Source organism: Notothenia rossii (assembly GCF_949606895.1).
Source record: "Notothenia rossii genome assembly, chromosome: 9".
Lineage (NCBI taxonomy): Eukaryota > Metazoa > Chordata > Actinopteri > Perciformes > Nototheniidae > Notothenia > Notothenia rossii.
In genome coordinates this window covers 13,172,214-13,192,628 of record NC_136907.1, presented here as the reverse complement: position 1 = coordinate 13,192,628, position 20,415 = coordinate 13,172,214, and the positions used below count along the sequence as shown (strand labels likewise).

At 43.1% G+C, this 20,415-nt stretch overlaps 1 protein-coding gene across 2 annotated transcripts; it reads left to right on the top strand.

Annotated features, from left to right (window-relative positions):
- The first annotated feature begins 12,070 nt into the window (after positions 1-12,070).
- Positions 12,071-20,411, top strand: asl (argininosuccinate lyase). Of its 2 annotated transcripts, none has more exons than XM_079648754.1 (16): positions 12,071-12,236; positions 12,442-12,636; positions 13,207-13,290; positions 16,487-16,543; positions 16,647-16,744; positions 16,828-16,905; positions 16,986-17,063; positions 17,153-17,205; positions 17,347-17,409; positions 17,526-17,640; positions 18,077-18,161; positions 18,614-18,673; positions 18,785-18,868; positions 19,279-19,359; positions 19,782-19,888; positions 20,063-20,411. In XM_079648754.1, exons 1-16 carry the CDS (start codon positions 12,222-12,224, stop codon positions 20,205-20,207), a joined length of 1,398 nt encoding a protein of 465 aa, XP_079504880.1. In that variant the 5' UTR covers positions 12,071-12,221; the 3' UTR covers positions 20,208-20,411. The 2 variants fall into 2 exon arrangements, with proteins under 2 accessions (XP_079504880.1, XP_079504881.1); XM_079648755.1 differs by having other exon boundaries at positions 12,106-12,241.
- The last annotated feature ends 4 nt before the right edge of the window (positions 20,412-20,415 follow it).

Here is a 20,415-nt window from a genome sequence, read left to right as displayed (position 1 = left end):
ACACACACAGAGCCGAGCTTTAATGAAACAGAGACCCAGACGTAATAGTACTGTACTGCATCATATTATTTTCGAATCAATAATTTTTCAAATTATGATTTTTATTTTATTTTATTATCTTTTTTTTTTTTTTTATAACCATTTTTCCTCCTGGTCTCTCGCGCCCCCCCTGGCATGCCTCTGCGCCCACCAGGGGGGGCGCGCCCCCCACTTTGAGAACCACTGCACTAAGGACACACCAGACTTTGTGGAAATGGAGATATATTGTAAATGAATTTGATCAGATTCAGACCCCTGGTCTACAAGATGGTTACTGCAGTATTAGAATACTATAAACTATTTAGAATTCCCATACAAGCCACAGAACGGGGCTGGGTAATCATGTTACAAAAACCTAAAGATGTCCTTGTAGGAACTGTCACCAAAGCCATCTGGCTTAAGAGGGTCGAGCAAATACAACTCTCTCTTTGCTGGCTTGATCACCTGTCAACCATTCACAAAACAGCTGAAATTAGACATAATCCAACACCACAAGAAAACCACACAGCACAACTTGTGTTCATTTTGTACCAGCTGGTGAGATCATTTGGAACAGACTCACGCAAAGCAAATAGTGATCTGCCTCTCCTTGCTGTCGACTCCAGGCAGGGATTAAAACCATGTCCTTGGTGGCCATTTTGTCAGCCTAGTATTATAAACAAGGGATTTTAAGTTGCTGTATATCAATGTCAAGCAACATAGAAGGTCTCAAGCAACAGGAACTTACTGGAAAACTGGCCAACGCGTCAGCTGTTTTGGACTTCCAGGTAGGAACCACATACATGTCCACGATGTGTATATGTTTGCCCTATATTGATAGTTTTCCCAAAAAAATGAAATCTTCATAGAAGTATGTTCAACAACAAGAGAAAACCACACTTCACGAGATTGGAGTTTCACCACTAAACAGCTATTTAGAAAATATGTGTTATTCAAAAGAAAAAGCTGGCCAATGATGTCTGTTCAAAACCTTACATGTCTTTGGGTGGCTTCTTGTACCATCTTCAGGCACGTGTTTCCAATCTGAAACAGTAACAACAGTAAGTTACCTGTGCCATTTATTTGAGACAAGATAAAGTTGGCAGGAAAGCTCTAGTATACCTACATTTGACTCCATGCACTGAGGAAGACCCAGGCTCCAAAAGTCCTCTCTGGTCAGACACACATCCCCTTCCTTCACAATGACCTCTGCTCCAGGCCTATCGTGGTCTAGCTGCACATAGCTGAGCTGCAAATAACAGATTGCAAAACATACTTCAAGCCAATAGAAAACATAGAAAAATTAAAATCAAAACAATGCACCTCCATCACTGTGCATGAAGTAAACATATATCTACCAGCTTGGATTGAATCGGATGTAGATCCTTTGCGTATTTCGCACCAGAGAGGGCATACTGGTGGTCAGCAACTGATCCCTCCGAATCCAACTTCGGTTCAGCTGTTATTAGATAGATAGACAAAAAATAAACAGTATTATTCAAGTACCACACATGAAGTATACCTAAAATGTGTCCTTGTATTGATAATCGAAATACCTCTCAACGTAGGCTGGATAAAGGGCTTCAGCTGAGACACATTCACACCCTGTCTCAGCTGAGCTCCTGTTGAGCCCAACAGGGTTGCCACACCCTTGTTGGTGATTGAGGAAACCACATAAGGCCCAAACCAGTTGCACTCCAGTTTTCCACCTTTTCGGCCCTCCTTCCTCTTATTCGCTCTCAGGACCTCATCTCCAACATTAATCAGGAAAGATTTTACATTCTTTCGCTTGATTGTTTCATAACGGATTTTTTGTCTCTGTTGTGCAGTTTGAATGTTCTGGTAAATCTGAGAAAGATATGTAACAGTTATCATTTACAGTCTTTAACATACGCTTGCATTTTTTAGGAGTTATTATGTTTTAAATATTGCCATTTTATTCTCACCTTCGAGTGCAAATCTGCAACGGTTGCAGCCTTTGCCTCAAGCTGCTGTTCTGCCTCATCAGCAGGCACCAAAACAGAGGTATCATCCCCGTCATTGTGTGTTGCATTTATTGAACCCGGGACGCGAGGGTGCCTCCCAAACTGGGCAAAATAGGGCGTGCACTTGGTTGACCTCTGAAAATATAAAAATTCCTTTTAGTATCTCTGTTGAGCATTGTTTCCATCTGCATTTGTTACAACATTGTACCTGCTTTGAGGTGTTAATGCTGGCCACAATGCCCCTCAAGTGTTCATCCCAGTCATTCTGTTCCTCTCCGCAGTACTTGGAAAGTGCTTTTTTGATGGTTTGGTTGGTACGCTCATCTTGGCCATTGCACTGGGGATGGTAGGCTGAAGTGATGCAGTGTTTTACACCCAGTGCATCGAAAACACCACGGTTGACCTGCAGGTGGTTTAGTGTACACCAATTACCCTGATCGTATTACATTGTTACACATAACACATACACTGTATTAGATAGATTATTGTACCTCATTCACAAATTCCCGTCCTTGGTCGGTAATGATCTTCTCGACAAGCCCGAAATCGAGAAGAATGTTGATGATCTTTTTTGAGACCTCAGCAGCTGTTTTCTGGTAGAGAGTTTTTGCTACCACCCACTTGGTGAATAAATCGGTCGCTGTTAGAATTTATCTGCAATATGAAATGCAGAATGTTGTAAATACATACAGAATAACTGTCAATTATTTCCTTTCTTTTTAAACCAGAATCTTCACGTTTAGAACCTTTAAAGGAGGTTACACATACTTCAGCCCATCATGATAGTACCTTTTGCCCTTAGCAGTGGTGGGAAGTGGGCCAATGAGATCCACACCAAGGACAGTCCATGCCTCGGGAACATGAATCGGATGCAGTACGGGTGCAACCGTTTTAATGGCCTCGTGTTGCTGGCAGCGGGGACACTCATCAACCTTCGCAAATATCATACATTTTCAATCAGCAAAACAAAAAACTTTAGGTATAAAAATGATAGAACAGAGAAAACTTTCAGAGGAGACAGAATTAAACTGTTCAAGTTCTGAAATATGTTTTTAGACAGCTCTGATGTAGCTCAAACTGTCTCACTCTGTTTCAATGTACACATACAACACATTTCTATAGATCAATAATCAGTCAGTCAAAAACTCCCACCCATTTCTTCACGTCTTCCCGCATAGTGGACCAGTGGTACGTTGCCAAAACCTTCTCGGTGGTGCGCCTTCTCCCTGCATGACCTCCGGAACCCAGGTTATCATGGCACTCCTTCAGGACATCGATAATTTGGTCCTTGGTGCACACAACCATCCTCTCATTGTCCTTGTACGTGTAGTACAAATCTCCAGCTGGCACATCAGGAACAAAAAAACAATCATTTAGACATGGGTAGAGATGACATTATGACTAAAAGCTGTTCAAGAAATCCAGTGGCAAATGGGGTTTAGACGTAACAACTACAGTAATAGTGTGTATACTAATAAAAAGAAAAAGGAGAAACAAGCTGTGGAGTCCTTGCGATTTACTGAAACATTTTGGAATTGCAATATGATAAACCATTAGAGGTATGATGACTTTTGCACCAAAAAACACCATTAGATAAATAGATATATAGATATATACTTTATTGATCCCTAAAAGTAAAGGGATGTGATGATGTCACATGTACAGGGGGTTTATACCTCATAATAAAAACGTATGTTCATGACTTAACCATGGCCTTATTCTGTTACTTACCTTTGATCAGGTATTGTTTGGATGCCCTCCGAATTAACGCCTTCCTTGTATCAGGCTTTTCAGCGGCGATGGTGAGATCGTGGTAACCACCATTGAGCACGTAGTGCTTTATCTCAATATAAAAGCTCTCCATTTCTGTCATGAAAGTTAAGAACAAAAGAAAATATTACATACTACCTATGGCGCAAAACTGTCGCGGTCATTATGGGGAAGCGGAGGGATCGAGATCGGCATGAAGGTGTTCTTTTCACCATAATGACCAAGTCGCTGCACATTATCCCGCTTATTACATGGACACATTCTCAACAAAGTAACGATATGACTCCCAATATTAATTGAAATGCTTTTGTGGATTTAGAAAATGATTTTATTGATTTAAAAATAGTTGTATGTATTGATTGAAATGTACATGCATCCGCTAAGAAAAATAGTCCGTTGTTACTGTTTGAACTAACGTACCAACGGCAACATAACAAAAGAACATATTACATATTACCTATGGCGCGAAAATGTTGTATATATACATATTTCATGGATTGTGATTGATGCGCATTATCCCTTACTTAATAAATACTTTTTTTGATAATCTATTATATAGAAAAGTATATCATATTGATATATAATATATAATTTCTTGATAATATATAATATAATCAAATATAACAATCAAAACGAAATAAAAAAAATAGTCCGTTGTTACTGTTTGAACTAACGTACCAACGGCACTGAACATATTACATATTACCTACCATATTACGTTATATACTTATTACCTTCGATTTCTCATATTCTTCTCCTCATTCGTCTTTGTATTTCTTCAAGTTTTTATGTTGTTGGTCGAATGCACATAAGCGTCAGCTAAAGGCAATGTAATGTAATGATAAAAAAAAACCTCTATACTCTATACAGCGTGGGTAAATTACCGTACAGCCAATCACAATGCGTGACATCATTGACGTCATTACGTCGTACGTCGTGACGTCACTGGTAAGAGACGGACCCCGAACACATCTGGTACCCCGAACACATCTGGTACCGACACCGGCAGCAACACACAACAATGAATTTCCGAAACTAAACGAAGTGTTTTTATTTATTTATTAAAATTATAACTATAATCCGAAAAAACAGGGGAAGCCTGGCTTCCCTTGGCCTCCAGGAGAAAACACCACTGCAGCCAACCTGCCTGCTTCTTCCTGCATCCTACCTGCCTGCCTGGTAATCAGTCCAGCCTCTCACTGCCTACCTCCACTCCGGACCTCCATAATCACCAAACCTGCCTGAGTCTCCGAAACAATAAACCATTTCAACATCTTCAGTCATTGCCTGCGCCTGGGTCCTGTTTAAAACATAATCCTAACAGAACAATCTGGCCACCATGGACCCAGCAGGCCCGGACCCAATTCGTGAGGCTCTCTCCAACCAAGGCGTCCTCGTGGGCCGGCATGACCAGATGCTCAGAGAGGTTATGGATAACCTCGCATCACTAGCCGCCAATGTAGCACAGATGGGACATCGCCTCAACCTGGTTTCAACTCATCTTGCTCCGCCTGCTCCGGAGGATCCAGCTCCCTTAGCACAGGTTCCAGCCCAGCCCGCTCTCCCTTCACGTGAGCCAAACATTCCCACTCCAGAGCGGTACGCAGGTGCCTTAGGGACATGTAACTCTTTCTTAATGCAGTGTTCTCTTGTGTTTGAGCAGCAGCCGTCTACTTATGCTAATGACAGAGCTAAGATTTGTTATATGATAGGTTTACTTACGGGTAGCGCCCTAGCCTGGGCATCAGCTGTATGGGAGAGTCAGTCCAACCTCTGTTATTCTTATCCAGAGTTTACAGAAGAAATGAAGAAAGTTTTCCACCACCCCGTCAGCGGTAGGGACGCTACTAAACGCCTCCTCTCACTGCGACAGGGCTCCCGTAGTGTAGCCGAATACTCAGTGGAATTTAGGACCTTAGCGGCAGAGGCGGGGTGGAATGACACAGCGCTTCAAGTGGTTTTTCAAACCGGGCTAACTGATTCTGTTATAGATGAGTTAGCAGTCAGGGACGAATCAGCTAACTTGGATGAGTTGGTCTCCCTAGCCATAAGACTGGATAACCGCCTTAGGGAGCGCCGTAGGGAAAGAGCCAGTCGATCTCCTGGGTCACTCCCCTCTCGCCCTGTCTCGTCTCCTCTCGCAAGATTCAGGTCCGAGACTTTCCCAAGTCCTAGTGCTCCATCTGAAGTCTTTTCTCCTCTCCTGTCTTCAGAGGAACCGATGCAGCTAGGCAGAGCCCGACTCACTCCCCAAGAACTTCTCCGGAGAATGAGAGAGGGACTTTGTGTCTACTGTGCCTACTCCGGTCATCTCGTGGACACATGCCCCCAGCGCCCAAAAGAGGGTGCCCGCCAGTAAAGGTGGGGATACTGGTGAGCAAGGCTGTTTCTTCCTCAACCCCCCAGACCCGCAAGCCTCTTGAAGCCACACTGCTGTTAAATCAACAGTCTCTCTCTCTGCCTGCCCTAGTGGACTCTGGGGCTGATGAGAGTTTTTTGGATGCCCAACTGGTTGCCTCAGCTGGCATCTCAACTCAACCTCTAACAGCTCCTCTCAATGCTCGAGGTCTGAATGGGAAGCTCCTGGCACGCGTTACCCATGTCACCGAACCCCTACATCTCGTCCTGTCCGGTAATCACCATGAAATGATTCAGTTCCACGTCATGTCCTCCCCTCACACACCCCGAGTTCTGGGGCAGCCATGGTTAAGACTGCACAACCCCCACATGGACTGGTCGGAGAATCAAGTAAGGAGTTGGAGTTCCTTTTGTCACTCTTCATGCCTGCGGTCTGCAATTCCCCCAGCAGAGGTCGGTATTCCTCCAGTTCAGCAGGAGCCACTCAACTTGTCCGCTGTCCCTCCGGTTTATCATCGCCTGGGAGAGGTTTTCAGCAAGCAGCGAGCTCTTTTTCTGCCCCCTCATCGCCCTTACGACTGTACAATAGATCTTCTTCCTGGGGCATCTCTCCCATCCAGTCGCCTGTTTAACTTGTCCCGAACTGAGCGTGAGGCCATGGAGACATACATCAAAGACTCACTGGCTGCTGGCATCATAAGACCCTCTTCTTCTCCCGTCGGAGCAGGCTTCTTCTTTGTATCCAAGAAGGACCGCTCCCTACGCCCCTGCATTGACTACCGGGGCCTTAACAACATCACCATCAAGAACAAGTATCCACTGCCCCTCATCAATTCAGCCTTCGAACCCCTACAGAAGGCCACCATTTTCTCGAAACTCGACCTCAGGAATGCTTACCACCTGGTCCGCATACGTCAAGGAGACGAGTGGAAGACGGCGTTCAACACCCCACTAGGCCATTTCGAGTATCTAGTGATGCCCTTTGGACTCACCAATGCCCCAGCTGTCTTCCAGGCTCTTGTGAACGATGTCCTCCGTGACTTCCTGAACCGTTCAGTATTTGTGTATCTTGATGATATCTTGATATTCTCACAGACCATGGAGGAACACACCCAACATGTGCAGCAGGTTCTACAAAGGCTCCTCGAGAACAAGCTGTTTGTCAAAGTAGAGAAATGCAAATTTCACGTGGATTCAGTGGATTTCCTGGGCTACATCATTGAGCAAGGTCAGCTGAGAACAGACCCAGAGAAGGTACAAGCAGTGGCACAATGGCCCAAGCCTTCCACCAGGAAGCAGCTCCAACGTTTCTTGGGCTTTGCAAATTTCTATCGCCGGTTCATCAGAGACTACAGTCGGGTTGCCGGTCCTCTCAACCAACTCACCTCCCCAGCAATCCCCTTCTCGTGGACTACTCAGGCTGAGGCTGCCTTCTCTGAGCTGAAGAGACGTTTCACCTCGGCTCCTATTCTTATGAACCCTGACTCATCTCTTCAGTTTATTGTTGAGGTTGATGCATCCAACACCGGTGTGGGGGCGGTTCTATCACAACGCTCAGTCTCCGACCAAAAGCTTCACCCTTGTGCTTTTTTTTCCCGACGACTGACAACCCCTGAGCGCAACTATGATGTTGGCAACAGGGAGCTGCTTGCTGTTAAGCTTGCGCTGGAAGAATGGAGGCACTGGCTGGAAGGCTCTGAACATCCATTCATTGTGTGGACAGACCACAGGAACCTGGTCTACATACAAACTGCCAAACGACTAAACTCCCGTCAGGCACGCTGGGCATTGTTTTTTGGGAGGTTCAACTTCACCCTTACCTACCGACCTGGTTCTAGAAACCTTAAACCTGACGCATTGTCCCGGCAGTTTGCAGTGGATCAGGATCCCATAGCTCCTGACACCATAATCCCCGCTACCAGAGTGGTGGGCGCTGTAACATGGGAGATTGAGAACTCAGTGAGGAAGGCACAGAGAGACCATCCAGATCCAGGAAAGGGTCCAGCTAACCGTTTGTTTGTACCTGACTCTGTCCGCTCACAGGTTCTCCTATGGACCCATGCTTCCCGCTTTGCCTGCCACCCGGGTGTGAGTCGGACCCTATCCCTCCTGAGACGACACTTCTGGTGGCCTTCTATGGAAGCGGACTCTCGAGCCTTTGTGCTGGCCTGCACGATTTGCGCCCGTAGCAAGTCTTCACACCAGGCCCCTATCGGTCTACTCCAGCCTCTCCCAGTCCCTAGTCGTCCCTGGAGTCACATCGGCCTAGATTTTGTTACCGGCCTCCCGGTTTCACAGGGTAACTCAACCATTCTCACTATTGTTGATCGCTTTTCCAAAGCAGTTCATTTTGTGCCTCTTCCTAAACTCCCCACAGCCTCTGGAACTGCTGACCTCCTGGTCAATCATGTTGTCCGGCTCCATGGCATTCCAACAGACATTGTTTCCGACAGAGGGCCACAGTTCATATCTCAGGTATGGAAAGCATTCTGTCGAGCATTTGGAGCATCTGTCAGTCTCTCCTCAGGCTATCATCCTCAGACTAACGGGCAGGCCGAAAGAGCCAATCAGGACCTTGGAGCTGCACTTCGCTGTGTCACCTCCCGGAATCCCACCTCCTGGAGCTTACATCTGCCCTGGATTGAATACGCTCATAACTCACTGTCTAGTGCTGCTACCGGTATGTCCCCATTTGAATGTTCTCTTGGATATCAACCCCCTTTGTTCCCAGCCCAAGAGGATGAGATCGCAGTTCCCTCTGTCCAAGCCCATCTCCGTCGTTGTCGTAGGATTTGGAAGGATGCCCGCTCTGCCCTTCTCCGCTCCGATGAACGCAATCGGCATATTGCAAACCGCTACCGGACCGCAGCTCCCCAGTTCCAACCAGTTCAGAAAGTTTGGCTTTCTTCAAAGAATATTTCTTTACAAGCTGAGTCTAAGAAGTTGAAACCACGCTTCATTGGCCCCTATGTGATCGAGCGCATAATCAATCCATCTGCTGTTAGACTCAAGCTGCCTCCCTCCATGAGAATTCACCCAACCTTTCATGTGTCCCAGTTGAAACCAGGGTTGTCCAGCCCTTTGTGCCCTCCAGCCATCTCCCCTCCACCCACCCTTGTTATTGATGACCACCCGGCCTACACGGTCCGACGGCTGTTGGACATTCGCCGCCGGGGCCGTGGGTACCAGTATCTGGTTGATTGGGAGGGTTATGGTCCTGAGGAGAGGAGCTGGGTGTCCCGCAAGCTTATTCTATGTCCCTCTCTCATTCGGGACTTTCGCAGGGACCACCCAGATAAGCCTGGTGGTTCGCCTGGAGGCTCCCGTTGAGGGGGGGGGGGGGTACTGTCACAGTCCAAACTGTGTCCCTGTTTGTTCCCCTGTGTGTGTGTGTGGAGAGGGTGTGGTGTCCCTTGCAGGCAGCAGCCTGATTGCTCTCACCTGGCCGTCCGACTCAGCTGTCCCTCATCATCTAATCAGGACACAGCTTATCTACTCCAGTCTCCCAGCAACTCACCGCCAGATTGTTTTCTACACCAGTGGTATTACATCCTCCTGGCTGCCCATTCAGTTATCCTGTCTGCGTGTAAATCCGTACTCTTTGTAACTAGTTTCTCTTGTGTTTCCAGTGCAATCCCTCGGCCATCATCCACCAGAGATTCCAGCCAACCTGCCTGCTTCTTCCTGCATCCTACCCATAGCCGTGGGAACATGTTTTAAATGGGGGGTGCTGTGGGGATGACACCAGGGCCGGTTTTGACCAATTTGGCTCTAGGCAAGATTTTAGCTGGCAATGAAAAACCTCTAGAAAAGACCAATACACTACAAACAGAGAAACGTATTGTTATGGCGGACAGCTTATATAAAAAGGCTTCAAATGTATCTAGAATTGCATGAACATGTTTTAATTGGGGGGTGGACGTCACATCCTCTAGGGGGGTCCGGGGGTACCCCCCGGGGAAGATTTATTTTTACATTTTAAAGTAAAATGCTTCAATCTGATGCACTTTGAGCGCCCAAACTAGAGACCGATCTAGGGGATACAACTCTAAAACACCCAAATGAAAAAGATCGGTTTGCATTTTAATAATCAAATAAGTATGTGAACATATCCAATAACCCACCATAGCCAATAACAAATAAATGTAGGCTAACTTGTTTTATTTTTGTGGTTCATTTATATCTTATGTTATCAGTTAACATTTATTTATTTATGCATATTTTTAAATATCTCCAGTTTTAAACAATATTTTTGGTTTACTGGCCCATAGTATACATTAGAATGATTTGAAACCTGTTTTTATTTATCCTAATAATTATAAAGGAGTGCCTTGGAAATATTTGTTTACATGAATTGTGATCAAAACGTTTGAGACCCACTGAGATCATTTAGACTAAAGTGAACTATCTGAACACTCAGAGTCCTTTACCTCACTGAGCCTCTCAGTCTGGCAGGAGAGCGCTCCCTCCACATTATTGTAGAAACAGCTTCTTATATCTGTTAGCGCAGCAGAAGCTAACAACATTCCCCGCCGGTACCGGTACACCCCCTCTCTCTATCTATCTATCTCTCTCTCTCTCTCTTACGCTGGCTGTGAGCTGCGGGAGCCTGATAAGCCAACATCCCCCACTTTCATCACTTACAGCGCCCATCGTACAGGGCAAATAGAAAATGTAACCGGGGTGAAAAGGGTGTTATCTTTACTTAATTATGAATGTTGTTACATCAAGGCTGAAAATAAGTTTTTTTTGTATTATATTTGTATTTAATCTTGTTGAAGTGCAGATCCCCTGTCCTCCACCAGGGGGTGCTGCAGCACCCTCAGCACCCCTACTTCCCACGGCTCTGATACCTGCCTGCCTGGTAATCAGTCCAGCCTCTCACTGCCTACCTCCACTCCGGACCTCCATAATCACCAAACCTGCCTGAGTCTCCGAAACAATAAACCATTTCAACATCTTCAGTCATTGCCTGCGCCTGGGTCCTGTTTAAAACATAATCCTAACAGTAAATGTATCCCCTGTGGGACTAATAAAGGTATTCTGATTCTGATCGCAAAAACCAAGCCAATACTATGCTGCGTTCATGGAGCTACGTGGAAGTGGGGAAGGACAACGTTTGATTGCGGATACGTGATTTCAGATTCTAGCACAGTTTATTGCTCTTATACCTTGATTGTTGCCAACTACGATGCTCAACAGCTCGCTTAACGGAACTTTGATGCTGGTATCAGTTTTGTTTACCACCAATCACGGGAGTATTGTGTATAGAAAGTGTGTAGTTGTATATCTTGCGCTACCTAACATCCATGAAGGCATCATGACAGAGGGAGGGCTGTCACTCAGGGTGCCAAACTACTCTTTGCTAAGCCCCGCCCCCCGAAGCAATATCAGGGTCAAAAGTCTGAAAGCGAAAAAAAAAAGATCTGAAAGCGGAAAAAAAAAATCTGAAAGTGAAAAACGATCTGAAGGCGAAAAAAAGATTGAAACCTTAAAAAAAAGATTTGAAACTGAAAAAATAATTGTTTTGAATCTGAAAACGTAAAATCTGAAACTGAAAAAAACAAGTATTCAAATATCAAAATATGTATAAAAGTGAAATATGAAAATAAATATTTTATTAAAAAAAATTGCTGAACTGAATCAAAATAATATTCAACCTGAACAATTATTTCAAATACGTTTTTTTGTTTTGAATACAACATTGTATTTTTCAAAGTTCAGGATGAAAACTTGGAATTTCAAATAAATTCTATTTTTTTGAATGATCAAAACTTATGAGGCTGAAATAGCTCCATAAGAAAACAAATCAATGGATTATATGATTCATATTTTTTTTAAAAGCCATGTAATTATAATAGAAATAGTTTTCTTAACTTTAAACGGATGACGTAAAATGGGAAGCAGCGTGGGACGTCTTCGGTGACGTCTTTTAAAGAGATACACACACCTTTAGAGGGAAACTGCCTCGCTGTAGCCTCACGTCTAGAAGCTACGTTATTATTGGGTTGTAGTTGGCATTCAACTTCCCCTCTGCCTAAATATTGTTTCACCTGACAAAACCGCTACAGACAGCGACCGACGAAAACCATGGCCAGCACAGAGGTAAGGTAAAGCTTAAGGCATCTCGACCACCGGCATACATGTGTTTTTGTTGTTTTAACACCCAGCTGGAGCTAAAGCAAGCTGTAAAACTAGGACCACCATATTACAGACACATGTAAAGGCGAATATTGTATTGTTTCTACCAACTGTGTTCCATCTAACATTTAGCTAAAGCCAGTTGCTCCCTGTCTGTGCCGCTTGTCAGGGAAATAAACTTTGGGGAGGTCGCTTCGTGGGAGACACTGATCCTATCATGGAGAGGTTCAATGCATCCATCGCTTATGACAAGAGGATGTGGGATGCTGACATCCAAGGGAGCAAGGCTTATGTGAAAGCTCTGGAGAAGACAAAGCTGGTCACCACAGATGAGATGAATCAGATTTTACAAGGACTGGATCAGGTGATCGCACACACGCGCGCACGCACGCACGCGCACACAAAAACAGAGATGAATAAATGGGAAATAAACTGACTTTAAATTCACCACATGAACACTGTGCAGCGAATAGTCTGTGTGATACTTCACTTTCTGACTACAATGCTCTCACACTTGTCTTGGGAATACACTGTTGCACTGTTTATGTAGGTTAATAGATGACAGCTGAAAATGTGCCATAGGGCAGAATTCCTCTCTGTATTATGCTGAGTTTGTGCTGGACAATACTATATCATGTGACATGTAAGCTGCCTAACAGCCTCAGTTTAACAGTCAGCTCAGGTTTTAGGCATTATTCTTTAACCTGGTGTTATGCTTTGGCAATGCAAGTGAAATTAAGCAACTAACACAAAACACAAGCATAATGTTGATGTAAAATGTAATTTAAGTGGTTTGAGCTGCCTCTAACTCAGTTGGTCCATAATGCATTTAAAAGTAGCTCTCCATGTCTTTGTTAAACGCAGAGAAGAACTCTTTAATGGCACAGTATAGGTTTAACTTATTTAGTGTTATAATCTTTTTTGGATTCTCCAGATTTCAGAAGAGTGGTCCAAAAGTGCTTTTGTGATCAAACCTGGAGATGAAGACATTCACACTGCCAATGAGCGCAGGCTAAAGGTGAGATAAGGCTTATGAGTTTCACATATATCTGAAGAAGTGAGTCAAAACGGTATTTAACATAATAATGATTCCTTTAGCTATGTAAGGGATAATGTGCTGCGACGCGGTCATTATGGGGAAAAGAACACCGACAGGCTGATCAGAAGCCCGACGGGAAGCGGAGGGATCTAGATAGGCATGAAGGTGTTCTTTTCCGCATAATGACCAAGTCGCTGCACATTATCTCGCTTATTACATGGCCACATTCTCAACAAAGTAACGTTATGACTCCCAATATTAATTGGAATGCTTTTATGGATTTAGAAAATGATTTTATTGATTTAAAAAATAGTTGTATGTATGTATTGATTTAAATTGACATGCATCCGCTAAGAAAAATAGTCCGTTGTTACCGTTTGAACTAACGTAGCAACAGCAGGAACTGCTTCGATAGCGTTTCTGAGGAGCTTTTTGATTACAGATTTGAAAATATCGCTCCTTGCTTTAAAAGTAGCACAATTCATTATGTCAAATCTTGGAAAGTGTCTAGATATCCCTGCCCTAATGTCAAAGTAACTGGAAACTGAATATGTGTCGCCGTTTGATGTCTATGTCTGGACCGTTGCGTAAAAAGGAGGAATTCTGCCCGTTACTTCTCCGCTGTTTTCTTTTGTAATGAAAATTGAAATTGTCACAGCAGCTTTGAAAAAATCTTGGAGCTGGGCGTGTCTGACAGCTTGGGGATTTTTCGCGACCAACAACCAATCACATGAATCTCCCGCCCCCGGCATACAAAGCAAAAAAAACCGGGGATTTATATATATATATATATATATATATATATATATATATATATATATATATATATAAACTCTCCAAACAGGCGAAAACCTACCAGTTTCACACACTGTCTCTGCCACCTCCCTCCATGCCTGATTCCTCCGGTTTGTATCCCGGTAAATAGTTCTGGTCGTAAAGAACCGGGTGATTTGCTACCGTAATTTCTCGTTTGGAATATGAGGAAATGAACTGCGGTCTGGCTCTCCCAGCTTGCACGCGGTTTGATTGGCTACTATGGCTAGCGCTTGTACTGTCAGATTTGCATAAACGGGATTTGATTGGCTGACGCTTCAAGCTCAGCTTCAAAAGTTGAACATTGCTCAACTTTTGAATCCTGAAAAATCCTGTAAATCCTGAAAATCTTCGCTTCGCTTCCCCACAATGCAGTTCGGCGAAAAGCGAGGCAAAGTGACGTCACTCCCATTCAAAGTCAATGGGAAGAGAAGCGTTGGAAGATTTTTTTTTAAAGCTGCTGTGTGGACGTACCGTTAGAAAAGCAAACTGCATGGCCAAACTGTACAGTTAAATCGAACGGACTTGTTTGTGCAGATGTGAGCGTCCTTAACGTGCTTGACAGCGGTCTGTTCCGTATTAACGTGTCACGTGTTCGAATTGACCAATCAGAATCGAGTATTCAACTAAGCCATGTAATAATTAAGCAATAGCTCACGACAGGCCGTGGTATATGCTCATTATATCACAGCTAGGGGCGTGGTTCGGCCCGACGCGAAGCTATATATCATATATTAGCTATATATCTACACTGAACAAAAATATAAATGCAACACTTGTTTTTGCTCCTATTTTTCATGAGATGAACTCAAAGATCTAAAACATTTTCTACATACAGAAAATAACAATTTCTCTCAAATATTGTTCACAAATCTGAAAAAATCTGTGATAGTGAGATCTTCTCCTTTGCCGAGATAATCCATCCCACCTCACAGGTGTGGCATATCAAGATGCTGATTAGACAGCATGATTAATGATTATTGCACAGGTGTGCCTTAGGCTGGCCACAATAAAAGGCCACTCTGAAACGTGCAGTTTTGCTTTATTGGGGGAGTCTGGGGGGGTCCGAAAACCCTAGGGTTAAACCCTAACCCTAACATGTCACCCATCTCCTTCGCATAGAGTTGATCAGGTTGTTGATTGTGGCCCGTGGAATGGTGGTCCACTCCTCTTCAGTGGCTGTGCGAAGTTGCTGGATATTGGCAGGAACTGGAACACGCTGTCGTATACGCCGATCCAGAGCATCCCAAATATGCTCAACGGGTGACATGTTTGTTAAATCCTCCTTTAACAAAATACTTCCCCCCCCCCCCCCCCCCCCCCCCTTATGTGTGTGTGGGGGGGGGCGCAACTTCCAACAGGAGTCATTTGGGGGGGCTCTTGGTAAAAAAGGTTGGGAACCACTATTCTAGGCTGTTGCTTGGTGTGGCGAGAATATTGTTCCACTTTCTCGGGTCCCCAAGATTCGGCTTCCAGTAGCTCTGGAGTGAGCTTTCGCAACTGTGGCCACTAACGGTCATAATTTCTCTGCTTTGTTTCAAGACCTGCATCAGAAAGCTTTTGAATGGTGGTACTTTTCCAGTTGGTCTACCTGCTCTTCACGTAGCTCTGCATGTCGTCGTTAGGTGCTTTTTTTCCTCCTCAATCCACTCCTCCATAGTAAGACCCCCCGGAGGTCAAAGTTAATCTTAAATGTTTCCATCTTATGCTTTGTACGTTTTTTTCGTAACGGAAGAAATGTAAATATATTTATAAAACTGACAAGTCAAATCAAGCAATTTCATTGGTCGATAGTGTTTTTGCGGACCTCTTTGATTACAGATTTGAAAACATCGTTGCTTGCTTTAAAAGTAGCACAATTCATTATGTCAAACCTTGGAAAGTATCTAGAACTTCCTGCCCTAATGCCAAAGGAACTGCACACTGAATATGTTTTGCCATCTGGACCGCTGCATAAAAAGGAAGAGTTTCTGCCCCTTTACTTCTCCGCTGTTTTCTTGTTCCAGTATGCCCAATGGTATACTGTTTTTCTCAGACGCGGAGGGATAATGACTTGTTGTGAAAAGTAACTTACAATTCTACCCGTGGTATACGCTCAGTTTATCACGGCTAAGAACCAATCAGATTGCTTGATTTGACTTGTCCGTTTTATAAGGGTTATTATAAAACGGACAAGTCAAATCAAGCAATCTGCTTCGCGTCGGGCCGAACCACGCCCCTTAGCTGTGATATAATGAGCATATACCACGGCCTGTCGTGAGCTATTGCTTAATTAACATACTCTGTCTTTCATCCTTGGTAGATTGGTGTTGATTGTGATGAGTATTTATTTTAGTCATTTTACTGCCTGTTATTTTTTCAGGAGCTGATCGGTGCACCTGCAGGGAAGCTGCACACAGGCAGGAGCAGAAACGACCAGGTTTGTTTTTACACTAAAATGATTGTTTGCCGCCTATGTTTGACTTTTCTGTAAGAACTAGCTGATATCAGTAGACCGTGCTGCGTGTGTTTGTGTTATCCAGGTTGTGACGGACATGAGGCTTTGGCTGCGAGATGCCATCACCACCCTGACGGACAATGCCCTACAGCTGATGTCCACCATGGTGGAGCGGGCGGCAGCGTGAGATAGAAACAGATTTACACAAACAACAAATACACTTTTCCCTGTTCTTTTCAAAAGTTGTGTCTGTCTACTGTCTACAGAGAAATTGACGTCCTGTTTCCCGGTTACACTCACATGCAGAGAGCTCAGCCAATCAGATGGAGCCACTGGATTCTAAGGTGACCTTTTTAATAAAGTGGCATTTTATTTTTAGATGATCTTTTGTTAATAACAGCGACGTTTGTTTTTTTGCCCACAGTCATGCTGTTGCTCTGAGCAGAGATGTGGACCGACTTCAGGAGATCAAGAAAAGGGTTAATGTCCTACCTCTTGGCAGGTATGCTTTGAACACAAACTCACGGTTTGAAACTGACTTTCTCCCATTGATCTGATCATTTAATAACAAGGATTCTTGTGGTTTTGCAGTGGTGCCATTGCTGGAACACCATTTGACATCGACAGGGAGCTACTGCGGAAAGGTCGGGCCAGAAAATGTCAAGATTATCCTGTCAAAATACTTTGAGAGCACCTTTGTTGCAGCTATCTTTCACTTTTGTGTGGTTTATTTATAAAATGAGATTTTTATGAAGTCAAACTATACAATTTCTCCTCATGTGTAGAGTTGGAGTTTGATGGAATCAGTATTAACAGCATGGACGCTACAGGCCAAAGGGACTTTGTCGGTACGTAAAACCTTACATGTCTTTCAAGTCATTTGAAACATAAACATAAAAAAAAAGAAAATGTATCTGTGTTCTCTACGTTTCTTCATGTAATGCCTCTGTGTCTGTTTCTTTAGCGGAGTTCTTATTTTGGGCCTCATTGTGTTTGACCCATCTGAGTAAGATGGCCGAGGACCTGATGCTGTACAGCACAAAAGAGTTCTCCTTCATTTCGCTCTCTGACGCCTACTGGTCGGTTTGTATTTTATAACATGGTCCTAAAATACAGTTTGCACATGATCTTAAGATTACACACATTTGGATAGACTTGTGACAAGTCAGGCATTTTGTATTGTTTTTAAGCTCCACATGTGCATTACTCCAATTCAATATAGTAAATGATATTTGAAAATGTCCGGGTGAATTTATAATGGTTAGTCAGTAAACAAAAGCTCACATAGGTTTTAAGGGCTGCTGTAAAAAATAAAAAATGTTATACACACTGAATGATGTCAAAGTGAAATGAAAACTTTTAGATCTTACTGTCTCTGTAGACAGGTTTTTTCACCTCAACCATCAGCATTATGAAATGTTAAAGCTGTATTAAGCCCAATCTTTAATTGTGCATTTAAACCTGCATTTACCTTGTTTCCTTTCTTCGTCTCCCCTATACTTGCTGATTGTGCAGCACAGGCAGCAGTCTGATGCCCCAGAAGAAGAATGCAGACAGTCTGGAGCTGATCAGGAGTAAAGCAGGTCGTGTCTTTGGCAGCGTAAGACCTCTGACTAAAGATACACTATTGTTCAATTATCTTTTCATCAAAGGACCTTAATTGGCACTCAATATTGTGTCTAGAGAAGTCAAATATGTAAAAGCACTGCAAAGACAAACATTTTCATAGCAGCTTCCTATTCTTTTTAATAGAAAATGATTGATTAAATGAATGAACTGCATATCTTTCACCACTAATAGCTTTATTCTGGAAGAGCAGCGCCCTCATGTGTCATAGAGCTATCACTATCTTTTACTTTAGAATCAAACCTGGCAACCCTCATTGTAAAAGTTGTCAGGTTTTACTAGTTTGTAGCTTTAAGTATGGTCCTTTTATATTTCTCAGAAGTAGAGCAGCACATTCAGGCTTGCTATTTTTGTCAAGTTGTGTTAGTTTGTATGACTCGTTGCTGCTTTCTTGTAAAACTGAAGTGTGTACTGTGTGTATTCCAGTGTGCAGGGTTCATGATGACTCTGAAGGGCCTGCCCAGCACCTACAACAAAGACCTGCAGGTATGAAAATGTGTCTTTTGTGTGCTTTCACTTCATTGGAAGGACTTTTTCTGTGTAATTTACACCTAGATTTTTTGTCATGCTGTCTTCGTCCTTGACATGTTTCTTCAGGAGGATAAGGAGGCCATGTTTGACTGCTATGACACTGTCCACGCTGTGCTGCAAGTGACAACCGGAGTCATGTCAACTCTCAAGGTCAGAGATGAAGTCACTGTTTATTATTTAGAAAGAAAAAACACACTGCTCAGTCTCATTGTTGCAGGAGGTTGTTGATGATTTTCATAACTTTGAAAGGTTGCGGCTGCTTGGCTTCATATTTTGTTCAATCTTGACTTCTTTATTTATCTTTTTTCTTTGGACACACTGAAATAAACGGTGACACAATGAATAAAACCCAAACGTATATAAGCAGAAAGAAAGACGATAGACCCAAATGTGCATGTTTTATTGACACCAATTTCATAGCATTGCATACAATATTTTATGATTCTACTAGTTGAGATATCGAGACTTTTTTGTTAAAGCAGCCGTTTTAAAAGAAGGGGAAATTGTTTCGAACAGAAGTCCAATGATTTTGATTCCTTCAATGTGTCTCCTGCTTTCAGATTAACCAGAGTGTGATGCAAGCGGCCCTCAGTCCGGACATGTTGGCTACTGACTTGGCCTACTACCTTGTGAGGCAGGGGGTACGTTGTGTTTCCCTTTCTACGAATATTTCCACAAAGTCTTTATAAAGGAATTTGATTAAAATAAAATAAAGGTTTTAAACAAATAATACAATGTGAATATTCTTAGGAGGCTGTTTTACGATCACTATAGTTCACTTTAGTAAACAGATAATAATGATGACATTTATTTTTTTGGATTAATTATGATATTTATCACATCTTCATGTCAACTGTTCAACCAAGTGAAAAAGAACTCTTGACTATATATATTAAGGCGTTTAAAAAAAAAAGTTCTGGTAACTTTATTTAACATGTGCCGCAGAGAACAATACTTACTTACTTACTTACTACTCCTACATGTAGGATAGCCATAATAAAGACAATAGCAAACAAGGCAAGTTATAGTTTTCCATGTATTTCTTTGTTACCCTGTGTTGTAGATGTCGTTCAGAGAGGCCCATGGTATCTCTGGAAAAGCGGTGTTTGCTGCTGAATCCAAAAATGTCGCCCTGAATCAACTCACTTTGGAAGACCTGAGTGCTCTTAGGTGACTGTCTTCTTCCCATTAACACATACACAACTGCTAAAAGATTCAAACTCAACCATTAGTTTATTTTCAAGCAACAGGATTAGTATAAGTTCCTCTCCCATTATTTTCTCCTCCAGCCATTTTGATTTTCTCAACTTCCTCTCTCTTTGTTTTTCTCTACCGTGGTTTTAGCCCTCTGTTTGGAAGTGACGTGTCCTTGGTGTGGGACTACAGCAGCAGTGTGGAGCAATATCAGGCCCCTGGAGGCACGGCCAAGAGTAGCGTTTCTGCACAGTTAGACCACCTGAGGGACTGGCTTAAGAAACAGACGCATTGACATCCACCCAATTCCACCTTAACAATTTGAATCAGGTTTGCTGCCAACATTTAGGTTGGTATGAAATGTCAGTTTGAGGTCAAAAGACTTATTCATTCTTTTTAAACATTTTAGTTGGTTGGTATTTAACCAAGGGATGTTTGAAATTGTTACAAAGGGCTGGAGTAAAATAGTTTACGAAATAAATAAATGTTACTGAAACAATGTT

What these genes read in the sequence shown, in the direction of transcription:
- asl (XM_079648754.1), top strand. An exon ending in ATGGTGGAGCGGGCGGCAGC is followed by an intron (nt 16,745 to 16,827) that starts GTGAGATAGAAA and finishes TACTGTCTACAG; the next exon opens with AGAAATTGACGTCCTGTTTC. An exon ending in AATGTCCTACCTCTTGGCAG is followed by an intron (nt 17,064 to 17,152) that starts GTATGCTTTGAA and finishes GTGGTTTTGCAG; the next exon opens with TGGTGCCATTGCTGGAACAC.